The sequence below is a fragment of the Strigops habroptila genome, chromosome Z (genome assembly GCF_004027225.2).
Source record: "Strigops habroptila isolate Jane chromosome Z, bStrHab1.2.pri, whole genome shotgun sequence".
Taxonomy (NCBI): domain Eukaryota; kingdom Metazoa; phylum Chordata; class Aves; order Psittaciformes; family Psittacidae; genus Strigops; species Strigops habroptila.
Genome location: NC_044302.2, coordinates 26120320 through 26134490, shown reverse-complemented (window position 1 = coordinate 26134490; position 14171 = coordinate 26120320). Strand labels below are relative to the sequence as shown.

The window sequence follows — 14171 nt, the reverse complement described above, 5'->3', positions numbered from 1 at the left end:
AGGTGGTTTTACAGTTTGGCTTTATGGCCCTCATTTTTAATCCTTCTAATGCTACCTCTATAGTTCTCATCAGTGAATATTTTTAGTTTCTGAACATATCCTGGCTGCTCTGACTAGACCTGTTAGGTGCTACTGCAGTAAATGTATAATCAGGAAAGTCTTATATGGCCAAGGATGATGTTGTATGGCCAAGGACTAGATATAGGTTTATCTACTAGACTGTCCTTTCTGTATGTAACTTTTAATATTAAACTATTTAATATAGAAAGAAGACTATAGAAAACTTTTTTTTTCTTTTTCAAATGTGCCCTGCTTTTCCCTAATTGTCTGCCTTGCAAATTCAGGCTGTGTTTGCATAATGAATGCAGGGTTTCCTTTTTATCTTTATTAATTGTTTAGGCAAAAAGAATCTAATCATAACATTGTTCACATAACACATTTTTTATTGCATTCGCAATGATGCCTGTGCGGCTCCTCTGCCTTCAGTTAACAGTGCCTAAGAATCCAGTTTATTCTTTGTTAACTTGTTTCTCACTTATGTGAAGAGAAGATGTTATGTTTGCCATTAAAGAAAGAATATAACACATTGAATGGTCACAACAAAAATATAGATTGAATAAATGTATATGTTTTTATGTAGATAAGTTACGAGGTATAAATATGCTTTAAAACTTACTAAAAATACGTAAAACTAAAAGAAAAGCAATCTTGTGAAACACATAAACACTAGGTGCTAATGAAAATTTTTCAATTTTTATATTGGCCTTTGAAAAAAATACGTTTATATGTTGTAACCTCTAAGCCTTTTTCATTGCATATTTCTGTTAGTTGCAAAACGTGGTTTTCCACATCTATGCTGATATTTTTAATGTTAAGAAAGTATGCTGGACTGGTGTGCAGAAACCTTTCTTCCAGATTAGATGTAGTATTTCTGTGTCTTTTACACAGAAAGAAATCATTAGGCTTTTTGGGAGGATGTGATATTTTTTTTTCTCCTCTACTCTCAAAGTTCTGTTTCTCAAAGTTTGATCTGTATAGCTGTGACTGGTCCACTGAAAGTCCTCCCAGGTGTACATGAAAGGTTAAATTTGTGTAAAAACCCTTTACTGATGATGATGATAATGGAATTTGCAAGAAACTAATATTACTTTCAGAACTTTGAACTTTTAGGATCTGAAGTTGGGAGAAAAAACAAAACAAGTCTTGTTCTGAATTGGGTAGTCCTTTTCCTGCAGAAGCTAGGGGACTGCGGATCTGATCTCCACAGCACTACATTTACAGTAATTTTATTGTATACATTTCCTTTTTTAGTGAGGAATAATGGGAACTTTGTTAAGAGAAGATGAAAGAGGCAAGGCACCACTGGAAATGCTTTATACTGTTTGTTGTCTTTGAAGTTTGGCTGTTTTTTTAATTGGTCAGTCATGATGCCATTAAGAACTCCAGAATGTCCCATTTATATGAGATACTAAGATATAAACTGCAAAAACAAACTATGGATACATTTTGACTTTCTCTTACATGTAGATTTTTATGGTGCCAGATGGTATATTAATTAGTGAACTAAACATAATGTAAGTTAGCGTCTATTCTAAGGTAAAATAACTATTGTGCAAGAGAGAGGTGACTGAGAGCTTCCAGATCTCATGTTGACAAAAACCCCTGAATCAGTCAACTACATTATGCACGTTTAAGTGCCACAAGCCAAACAAGGGATGGGATTAGCATCAACTATAAAGGCAGTTGCATGCCCACTCTCTTAGCCCTAGAAAAGGATCTGAGAGTGGCCAATTAACAAATGAGTGGGAAAGAGAAGAAATATTGGACAGCAGGGTTTTCAGAATTCTTTTAGCTGAGTAAACAAAGGTTCCTGAAAAGGATTTGTCAACTTTATAAAAGAGTATTACCATTAGCGAAAAATCAGCAGTATTGTCCTGAAATTCCTCTCAGAAGCAAATACTGCTAGTTTCCAGGAGTCCACAGCAAGGCTGAGATGCAAAGATAATAAATTATTTTTAAATATCTATTTTTACTAATATGTATTAATAAAATAATCACATTTTCCAGTTAAATAGGATTAGCAAATGAAAATGTGTGGAATAAAATGTAGGAATATAAAACACCACCCCCCCCCCCATTCTTAACCTCTGTAATTTGCAGTTTATAATCCGTTCTTTATTGTCTGCTGCATCAGATACTGGAGAAGAAATAACGCAAAATAAAATGTAGTTTTAAACAGTCATTTGTAGAAATGTCAAAGCCTAATTAATAGCTGAGTTCCAGAAAACACTTTCTCAGATCTGTGATGGAAATTTTCTCCAGGGATGTGGGTGTGTCTGAACTTAGGAATTGTTCCTTTTCTAAGGAAAGTTGTTCCTCTATTCTCTCAGGCATGCGTAGAGGAAAATGAATATCAACATCAGAAAATCAAGATGTAAATCTAAGTAACTGGGAGGAACATTTGTTTCCAAATAGAGCTAGCTTCCAAAAGTAGAGTTTGGATCTCCTCATAGTCTCAAGTTGCAAAGATCTAGCTTTTTCTGATTCTTGCCTAGTTTTTGTTTTGCTTTTGTTTGGGTTTCTACCTTTTTCCTAACGCCAGAGCACAGAAAGTACATTTTAGAAAATGGAAACATTCAATTTTGAGGAGGGATTTTCAGCCAGACTTAAAAGCAAGAGTTCTGTTTGCTTTAATATGAAATGAGCAGTCAAGTTTGTATTATTTACCTTTTTTGCAAAATGCATAAAACATGTTTCTCGGTAAGAGCGTTCTGCATGTATACAAGGTGTAAGTTACACCCAGTTGCTAATATTATTTTTCCAGGTACCTGAAAATGATGAATTGTTTGTCGTTTATCTGAGGAATGTGGAAGGAGGCGCTGAAATCAACAACACAAAAAATTCTGTTCAGATTAGTATTAAGAAAAATGACAGTCCTGTGCGTTTTGTTCAGAGTGCTTATATGGTGCCTGAAGAAGTTGATGTGGTAACAATTCAAGTCATTCGTGGTAAGGATGTGAGTGGAAAACTAATTGGACCTGATGAACATGAAGTCTCTGTGAGATACGCCATCATAACTGGGAATTCAACAGCACATGCACAGCTTAATGTAGACTTCCTAGATCTACAGCCAAATACAACTATTATTTTCCCAGCTCTAGTTCATGAAATATATGTGAAATTTAAGATCCTTGATGATGCCATACCAGAAATTGCAGAGACCTTCCAGATTATGCTTCTTAAGGACACTTTGCAAGGAGATGCTGTTTTGGTTAATCCATCTGTTGTTCATGTCACCATCCAACCCAATGATAAGCCCTATGGAGTACTATCAATCAACGGTATCCTACTTGCTCAGACTGTTAGCATTGATGAAGACCAAATTTCAAGGTACTACAGATCTTCAAATCTAGTATCTAATCAGTTTAAGAGGTTTGACTGACATTGTTAAGCATCCTTAGGATTTCATTGAAAGTAATTATAAAATCACTGCTGAAAATATAATGTAGAAATCACTTAGAGTATTGTTATTATTATCAACTATGTCTACAAAGATTTCAGGGAAGCGCAAATGTCTAAATATAAAGGAAGTACTTTAATGTGTGTGAACTGTAAGTAAAAACTGTACATATTAGTAACTGTATCTGAATACTGAAAAACCCTGAATCTAAAGTCAGGATCAATAAAGTTATGGTGGTGCTACACACCAATTCATACAAGTGGGAAATAGATTCCCGGCTTCCTTCCCTGGTAAATCGTTGTATTTGCTATATACAAAAGCAGTCTTTGGTTAAAAATAGAAAAAAGTTGATTACTTTCCCTGAAATGCATACTTTAAACTTAAAACTAAGTTAAATATTTGTAATTTTACAGAGAGATTAAAATCAAAGCTCTGTAGAAGTTTTACAGGCAGGACTGATACACGATATTGACAGTCTCAATAAAAATGTCCACTGTTTCATCCCCAGAGAAACAGGTAATGCGTCAAGCTATCACACTAAGAAAAATTTTGAATTAATACTTTATAGTATGTAGAGCTCAGCACTTCAGCATTCATCTTGCTTTCTCATACACAGTAAAGAAACAAATCTTGGTTCCTAAACTTTTGTAAGTCATGATTCCCAGATTTTTTGTTGTAGTCATGTGATTCTCAGATGCAGGAAACAGGACGTTTCCAGTATCATAAATGTTGATAACTTAATATTTCAATATAGCGGCAAAATTTATAGAATCATGGAATTATTCGGGTTGGAAGAGACCTTCAAAGGTCATCTAGTCCAACCCCCCTGCAATGAGCAGAGACATCTTCAAATAAATCAGGTTACTCAGAACCATTCAGAATCATTATTTAAATATTCATGCCTGACAATTGTTTTGATATAGTTTATAAAATGGTTTAGAAAGTTAGCAGAGAAAAGGTTTTCAGAAATTTGACATGTATTTGTCAAGACAAATGTAAAACATCAAGTCTTCACTTTTTGGTATCTTTCTTGCTGTAAAAAAGTAAGTTCTAAAAATATCTTCCGAGACGTTTTGGAGAGCTCATGAACAAGCACTCTAAGGAAAGGCTTCCATGTGTATTATGATGTCACAAACTTTGAGCCCTGACTCAAATGTCAGTTGCAGCAGTTAACATTTATTCCACTTAAGTCAGTGTAAATCTTTCAGGGAATCAATGTCTAAGCAAGCCAGTATTTGTAATTTTATATTGTGGGGTTTTTTTTCATTCAAAAACATAGGTTTGAGGGGATCACGATCATAAGAAGTGGTGGAACACATGGAAATGTTTCTGTTACCTGGGTTGTAATCCGAAATAGCAGTGATCCCTCGCCCGTGGCTGCAGACCTTTATCCAGAGACTGGAGAGATATGTTTTCATCAAGGACAGATGCTGGTAACACTTCCTCTGAATATTGTTAATGATGATATACCAGAAGAGGCAGAGCCCTATCTTCTAAAACTCTTAGCTCACACAGTACAGGGAGGTGCAGAAGTCAGTGAGCCATCTGAGGTAAGTCTGCTTTTACAGTTCTTTTGGGGAAGGTAATAATAGAAAATAAGGGTCTTTGCCAACTTTGATAACATTGATTGGTTGGCTAAACTGGCTAAATGGTTTGGGCTTCAATAAAAATCACACAAATTAATTCTTGATGTAATTTTAGTATACAGAGCCATAGCCAAAGTATTTGGCTGAGAGTGCTATACAAAGCCAGACCTTTTTAATGCAGTGGCATTCAGCTTAGATTATTCCCAATATATGTAGCATTGCATGAATGCTGTCTTAAGTGACTTCTTGCTAAGAGAAGGCGCGAAAGTTATTTTCACTTGCTCATTTGCTGTCTTAATGATTACTGGAGTGTTTTACATAGAGTAACAGCTTCAAGAGGAGGGCTTGGTGATTGAGACTGTAACCTCTGTTAAATAAAGGGTGGGTAGCACTGCTGACAATATAGGGACTCAAGTCCCTGCTTTGTCTTTCTCAAAAATGGTTGGGAAGAACTTGTTGAATAAAATGAAATTTTTCACAATTGGAAACTTTTTAAGATAATTCGCTTTGGCTGCTGAACCAAAAATTCAGTCGTTCAGAGCTCATTCTGGCACGTGGATGGTGCATAGTGGGGGAGTTGCCACTGTCACTGTTGTGCTGCTTGTGTACAAAGAATTATTTGGAGCTGTAGATCTGATTTCTTTCTTGAGTGCCAATTCACTAAAGAGAAAAATGTATGGTGACAGTCAGGACATGCTTTTGTGAAAGCATGAAAACTATGGTGTATAGTTAACTGTAGCATAGAGTAATTGATGGTGTTTTCTGTTTTGCAGCTTCTGTTTTACATTCAGGACAGTGATGATGTTTATGGCCTAATAAAATTTTATCCTTTGGAGAATCAGAAGATTGAGAGTAATCCTATGGGACGCTTTTTATCCTTGAGTTTTGCAAGGGAGAGAGGAACAGTTGGAGATGTGCAGTTGGTTTATACTGCAGTTTATATTCCAGCTGGGGCTCTGGATCCTGAGAGAGCGAAAGATGGCATTCTAAATACATCTAAAAGAAACATTCTCATCTTTCCAGAAGGAAAAACACAAGATACTTTAAATATACCAATAAAAAATGACGCATTTCTTCAAAATGGGGCTCATTTCCTTGTACAGGTATTGCCATTACGTTTTGGGGTTTATTTGGCCTGTGTAATATAAAGTATATAATTTAGTAGTGGCTCCTTACTTTTAGTTTAATTAAAATAATCCAACCTGTTAATAAAAAAAAGAAAAAAGTGATTAGTTCAGTAGCTAAAACTTCTTTATTTAGAGATGGCTTCCATAAATATGCCATAAAGAGCTTTATTCCTAATAATTATTTACTAATTACACAATTTTTCGAAAGTAGATTGTTGTAACAAGATTCAAGTATTAATCATGGAATTTGAGAAAATGAGGTCAATGTTGCAGAAGTTAGTTACCTTTCGAGGTATGTTTCTGTGTCTGACGCTTTCTCTGTCTACCACTTGGCTTTCAATTTAACCAAATGAAGGTTCTTAAACTGCAGAAGCATGGAAAACTTTAGAAATTACTCTATAAATTTGGCCAGTTTTTTCCAGGTTTTTGTTGTTGTTGTTTGCTTGTTTTTGTTTTAATCTAAATTTGTAAGAAGGAAACTTATTGGCTGGAAAAATTCACTAAAACTATGGTTTTGACAAAAAAATGTATTTCCAGAAAAAATGTTTAAAGGAAAAATTTCAGTTTCCAATGAAGGCTTTAATTTTTCACTGGAGAAAGCCACACTACAGAACTACCCATGTTTTAATTGCTTCTGAGATCTTGAAAAGATTTCTTCCTTCCATCTCCTTCCCTCACACATTCTCTTCAAAAAAAAAAAAAAAAAAAAAAAAAAATTACCAGGATTATATAATTGCTTTACTATTATTCATCTCTTTTGCATTCATTTAGGTAGGGAATTGCATTCTGGAATACTAGAATAAGTTCGTATGTTTTACATCTGCATGAGATTTGAAAGATCATCAGAAGAATTGAAATATCTATTTCTAAGCCATTTTCAAATGAATTCTAAATAGCATTGCAGTGTGGACTGTGAACAAAACACACATATAATAAGTATTTCAGAATTCAGGCAGTTTGCCCAGCTTTTCAAACTGTGGATTTCTGGGAGGTGGAGGGCTGGGTGTTCTGTATTTTCTCCATGAACCATAAAAATCTTTTTGTTTGAATAAACAAAATCAGAGGAGCTTTCCAGGAAAAATAATGCATTTGGAGAAGGAAGAAAAATACCCCAATTTATCACTATGACAATCCTTTACATGGTGAAAAAACAATAATCTCAGTGAACATGTTTAGAATGAGAAGTTCATAGAGTTTGTACTAGTCACAGTAAAAGATTGACTCAGAAATCAGGAAGGAAGAGTGGAGGAGGAAATCGTGCTTAAACACAACTAGAGAACAGAGAGGAACTGGAAAACCGAGATTAGCATTCTTCAGTGACATCTTCAGTTAAATAACATATTGTAGTCTGAGGTGCAGTTTTTGGTATGGGTGGAAAGATTTACTAATGTAATAAACTACTTGTCATTAGTATTAAGTTCACAGTGCATTCTTTTCTCCTGATGAGCTGAGTTGCTTTAAAAGAAACACTGAGCTAAAAAAGTAATCCCAAAACAACAATTTAGGTCTTCATTAATTACTACTTTAATCTCGAAGTTACTATCCAGGATTAGAACCATTTACAAAAGTGAATTGTTTCAGCTGTGTGGTATTTCAGAAACTTTACTGAGCTAATGACCACCCGGTGGTCCTCCTGCTTACTGTTAATTGCAGGATCAGGGCCTGGTCTAAAAAAACACTTGGAAAACATGTGAAACAAGCAGACCCACCACATGTTCCTCATACTCTCAATAACTATCTGGTATGCCTGAAAATCCGTTACTGAATACAGTATTTGTATAACAGTTCCATCTATCATCTTATAAAATGGTCATGAATATTTTTGTGTGTTACTCAAGAATGGTAGAACTAAGTATCATATAGCCCAATTATTTTATATAGTTTGGGTTTAAGAATTGAAGGGATTTAAAACTCATCAGTTGAAATGGTGATTCATGATCACTGTATGGATTTAGATAAGGCCACTTTCCCCTCCTCCAGCAAAACCTTACTATATGGTAACATCTGGTAACTCCAAGCAAAAAACATCCTTGTGGGAGTTAAAAGGTAGTTGTCATTGGTGGTTCATGCACTAATGAAATGTATGCGGAAGTATATGCGAATCAGTTATGGGAACATTTATTATAAGGATGAATGTAGGCAGAGGCACATGATATAAGTGATATTTGAAAGAAAGATTTAAACAGGCAAGTTCAGCTTTCCTTGCTATGTCAGTACTGCTGCTGTGTGGAGGGAGTGATATGTTCCATTTAAAGAAAGGGTAAAAATTTTTCTATTTCTTATATATTCTATATATTCTATATAATTATTTATACTAATAAGTAAGCCATCAGAAATATGGTAACAAGAGGATACTACAGTTTTGAAATAGTCTACTGATTTTCAATTCTGAATGCAGTTTGAGTGTATCAGTTTTCATAAATGGAGAAGTCCTTGAATTTGTATGAGTGAAGAAAGATTAGATCATTCTTTGGCTTCATCAAGTCTGTAAATTATTAGGGATCCAGTGACTTCAGCAGATTTTGAATGCACGGCAGAAAAAATTTAGGACAATATCTTGGCCTGTAACAAGTGTACATCAGTACCATTATTCATAGGTTCTAGTAGTGAATCAGCCATTCTAGAATGTTCATTCTCCATCTAGATACATCTAGTTGTGTACACAATCATGAGTTTTCTGGGAGGTATACCATTCTCCTGACAAAGCTCAGTGATACCCACTTCATTTCTTTGACATCCACTTGCACATTTTCAGTAAGAAAAATTTGTTCTGGAGATGTTTTGCTCCCTGCATATGAAACTTATTCTGAAATGTCAGAATTGTTCTAACTTGGTGGTAAGGCTTCTTAATTCTCAGTTTTTTCTTACTTTTTTGTACAGATGGAAACTGTTGAGCTGGTGAATAGAATTCCTCCAGTCCCACCTGTGAGTCCTAGATTAGGCGAGATTCAAAATGTTTCTCTAAGGATTACTCCAGATATTGCAAATGGAGAAATAGGCTTTACTAGCAACCTTCCAATTATTCTTTCTGAGCCAGAAGATTCCCCTGCTACAGTGGTAAGTAAACCTTTTTATATTGTCCCTTAGTACGGAACATTTATTTAGATTAGCAAAGTTTGCCATATTCAATGTAACATTTGAAAGTTAATGGAGAAAAATCCTTCCTTTAGTTATGCCTGATCCCAAATATTCCCCTGCTTTAAATGGATAAACCAAAAACAAACAAAAGAGACAAAAAAGTGCTTGTAAAGCTGAGGTCTGAAAAAATGTGTTAGCCATTATCAGAAAAGTAAGGCTGATCTTTGCTTTCTCTCTAAGTGTCTAAAACTGGTTAGGTCTTGATCCTCACAAGGAGATAAAGATGATGCAGACGCTTAATCTCTCTCACCAACTGCAAAGGTAGTAATGATATTGCTCCTAAATTTCATGTAAATGTCTGTATCTTACAGCTGACTTACTTAAATGCGAACATGTCGTTTGGCTTGCTGGGTGTGTTTTCTAACAGTGATACTTGTTAGGTTTCTGAGAACCCAAAGAAGCATTTTCAAAAGCATTGCCACCCGTCTGGGTGCTTTAGTCCCAGCCTGAGAAACATTTTTTGAACTATTTTTTTCGTACATTTTCTCTGTTTCCCCTTGTTGTCTTCAGTGATATCTTCCCACAAATCCTGGATCAGATAACTTGTTTCTCATTCTCAGGTTTAAGCTGCTACTGCTGAACCCAGGACATTATGGTAGTTACATTTAAAACCTATGTTGTGTCTTGACGAGATAGGCACTGATTAAATCAGTCACATTTTGTGTTCATGGTTGCTTAGTGATTTGTCATATTAATAATCTGACATCTCCACTTTAAGTGGTTAAAAGTATATAATTTTGTTGATACACCATCTTTGATTTCATATCTTATACACAGGTGTGAGTAAAAGAACTACCTAGTTTTACAAATCACAATAGACTTATATGTTTCATAGGTTTCCATTGCATTACATCGAGATGGGACTGATGGCCAAGCAACTGTGTTCTGGAGTTTGAAACCCTCTGGTGTCAATCAAAAGGCAGTAACACGTGACGATATAAGTCCTTTTAATGGCTCTGTTGTTTTTTTATCTGGACAAAGTGATACTACAATCAACATTACTGTTAAAGCTGATGATATACCTGAAATGAATGAAACAGTGTTGCTAACTTTGGACAGGTATTTTACCCTAATCTTTATTCATCTATATCAGTTATAATAATTAATATATAACAAATTAGCACAGTATTAATTAGAGGTGTTGCCTGTATTGTGTTGATAAGTGCCTGAATGAATATTAGGCCCTTGATTCAGACTGTGTATAGATTCTTCTTTGACTGCAGATTAGCGAAAGGAACTGTGTGGTATTTATTATCTAATTTCATTGATATTTTAATGAAAATAATGTCTGCTATTTAGAAAGTTCTTTCAGCTTTAATCTTAAATTATAGCTGTTGGTTAAAACGTATCTTTTCAGAAAAGTAGTGTTCAGTGAGATAATGGGGAAAGCTATGATGATGAGTAGAAAACAATACATAACTGTTTCTGACAGAAAAAGGTTTATAGCTAGGGTGTTGTTGCAGAATTGGATCAGATTTTTGTTTGTTGGATCTGCACATTCAGTATTGCTTGCTCTTGACAATTAGATACTTCCTCACAATTCCTGGCTTCCAAAATATTCCAGTGTGACCATTACCACACTCTTTGGCTACAAAGAGGGCGATGGTGTTTCTGAAGCACAGTGTTTTAGTCTCCCTTCTGCACGAGGTCAGGATTACAGGATAATTAAGGCTGTAAGGGACCGCAGGACATGCTATTATCCTCATGTGAACACTGCTCTGAATATTTAAATTAATTCATATCCAGGAGTGTATTCCCTGTTTGTTTTACTAGCAAGAGAATCTTGGCTATGTCTCCTGCCCTGCTTCCAACAACTCAGTTGTCTATATGGTTTAGAAATACCACCACTTCTACTAGCTCCAAGTAGTCTAAGGTACATTTTTCCAATTTCTCTGGAAACATTTTAATAGGGGTCTGCCAGTTGCAGTGTCCACATTGAACATCTACTACTTATAGTGTCCTTACCTTATGCAGAAGTATTCTTTTCCTCTATAGGAAGCGCAGACTGATTCTTGGGATCTTCAACACCAGATACGCATGTAGATTACATACTAGCAAACCAGCAACCACCCTCTCAAACTGTTGCTGAGTTTGGAAAGCCTGTTTTTTGATCATCATTCTATCACACAGAAAATATGTTATTGCATTTCAGGATTGGCCTGCTTCTACAAAAGCATCCCCTTGGGTGCATCTAGTGCAGCATGAGTTATTTCATTTTACCATGACTACTCCCTGCGTTGGAAAGACAGTCCTATTCAAGACAAAAGCAAGTGGAGACTGTTGGCAGCAGTTCTCTGCTTTCCTTCCTGTGGATGAAACCTGTTCATCTGAAGGAATTCATTAGAGTGTTTGGCAGAAAGTGGGAAGCTAATCATGGAATCATGGAATGATTTGGGTTGGAAGGCACCTTAAAGCTCATGCAGTTCCAACCCCCTGGCAGAGGGACACCCTCCACTAGACCAGGTTGCCCAAAGCCACATCCAACCTGATTGTGAAGAAGTTGTGTATGGTCACCAAAATTTTCAAATGTAAGGGCAGGAAAAGTGTTAAGTGTAGATAAAGGAAGTGGACAGCATAAAAAAATAAACTTTTCAAGTTCTGACAGCTGTGCAGGTGTGTGTAACTACAGCTTTCTGCTGCTCATTCTGAGTAGTAACCCTAGCCTGTGCCTTGAAAGTGATTGCTGCAATAAGGATTGAACTGGCAGCTGAACAAACATAACTAGTGTTCTGCCTTTACTGTGTGTGGTGGAAGTAGCAGGTTCTGATGATCACAAAGTTCTGATGATCATAAAGTGTCTGGTAAAAAGTGTGCCAGCAGTAAGCAGCTTTCCCACACTTGGCAAGGTCTGAGAGTGAAGTAAAGAACAAGTCATCTGGCCTGGAATAAAAAAGTAAGCAAGGAGGAGATAAAATCTGAACTTTTCTCTAGACCTGGCTAGTGTCCCTCAAGGCTAAAAGTGAAAACTGGCAACTTCAACGTTAGCAGAAGTCAAGAATTAAATGATTGCAAAGATCATCCTTTCAGCACTGGAGATGACTCTTCAAATCGATGTTGAAGGATACTGGCAGGGTTATGTGTGTAAGCTTGTGGTATTGCTTTCTGCATAGTTTCTATTTTGTGGATGAACAGAAGATTTCAGTTTTCAAGGCTGGCAGCCAGCACCTCACAGCAGCAGTGAATTAGCATGAAAACAAAGATGCACTGTGCTATGGATGTGCTTGTACTGTTCTGTAAATTATAGCATAAGTCAGTAGGAAAGTAGAGCATGTAAGAACCTTAATAGAACCATAGACGTAGAAATATGTTCATAAGCATTCTATTTACTGCAATTAGTAATAGCATGGATAAAATAATAAAAATAGTTAGTTTTAACAAGGATGTATTATTTACAACTCAGTTGTGTTGTTAAGGCAGTTTACATTTTGAATAAGCTTTGAAAGAAACTTTCTAAGCCATTAAAAATAATATTTTTCCTTCCTTGCTCTATGGCTTCTGTCCATAGGCCATACAAATTAAAAATAACTCTAAATTCTGTCAACAAAGTGGAGGCCAATGTATATCATGAAGAATATGCTTCCAAAGAAGGCAGATGAGTAATAAAGATGCAAGGCAATCCTGTACCTGCTGAAGCTTCTTCATATGTACTTTTTTTAGGAGCAGCTCAGGCTGAATGCCTGGCTATACCTGAGTAGGCCTGCATTGAGACCAAACATAAATAAAACCAGATGTCAGTAGTGAAATTTGTATAAGAAAGAAAAGGCCTTGGTCTTCCTATTGAATGTAGGTGGAACAGGCTATGGAAATCATGTGTATGCTTTCTGAAAGCATATATACATACTAGGGCTGTTCAGTTTACCTGCTAAGCACAAGTAGAAATCAGTTTTCTGAAACTCTGATTATTGTTTTTGCCTTCTGTACAACAGCTTCTCCTGTTGGCAGTCGTCACCCCCTCAGTACAGTGCAGATACACAGCTATCAATTTGACAATGGGCACAAGTGAAGGGCCAGGACCTCTAGGGCATGCAGGTTGTGTTTGCTGACAGTGAGAACTTTGGACCGTGGGGTCTGGGAACAGCAATATACCAATACATTGATTTTAATTTGTGAAAGTGATAATCCATGAATAGATGACTCTTGAAATAGTCCTCAAATTCTTTTTCTTTGAGTCATGACTCATATGATTTCGGATACCAAAACAGATTCACGTTTGTATGTTATTACCTAAATCTCGTTTACTATATGTAATAAAGCAAGCCTGAAACAACGTAATGTGGGGATCTTTATAGTTCTAGTGATTTCTGTGATGTGATACAAGGCTAAAATTATGTCTTGAGTAAATTTAGAAAATAGGTTATTTTTTTTTAAATTGCAAAAGCAAAACACAGGTTTGACTGTTTCATTGTGAAATGTCAGTTTAACATTATTGTATTTAAGAGATTATTTCATGACAAAAAGTTAGCAAGTCATGGAAGGCCCATTTAATGCACTGCATAATGCCTATGGTCCCATTCAAGTAATATTTATATCTTTTGGGTTGTTGTCTGCACTGGCATGCAGAGAAACACTAATATGCTGTTTAATGGAGCTGAGATTTTCTCCTAACTAACTTTGTGATTTCCTGTGGTTAGTGTCTGTTTCAAAAGTGTATTTATCTTTCTTACTTTTGTAATTTTGCTATTAAGTAATACATGTGATGCTATATGAGTGAACTTTTCATTATAAAACGTTGGCTTTTTCTTCAAGGGTTTGATCATACTTTTGTCTGAATGTTTAAATAAGACTTTTTTCTAGAATGTTTAATTGAATGCTGCTGGACACCTACTGCTAACTTTTATTAGTTTTAGAAGTAATAATACC

The 14171-nt window shown here is 35.7% G+C and overlaps 1 protein-coding gene across 1 annotated transcript in view; it reads left to right on the top strand.

The window, feature by feature from the left end:
- ADGRV1 (adhesion G protein-coupled receptor V1) overlaps window positions 1-14171 on the top strand; it is a 273160-nt gene that overhangs the window by 17189 nt on the left and 241800 nt on the right. Inside the window, exons 7-11 of the mRNA XM_030511555.1 lie at window positions 2825-3390; window positions 4740-5010; window positions 5820-6149; window positions 9054-9230; window positions 10147-10370. Coding sequence (XP_030367415.1) covers window positions 2825-3390; window positions 4740-5010; window positions 5820-6149; window positions 9054-9230; window positions 10147-10370 — 1568 coding nt within the window. The remainder of the gene's footprint in view (window positions 1-2824; window positions 3391-4739; window positions 5011-5819; window positions 6150-9053; window positions 9231-10146; window positions 10371-14171) is intronic.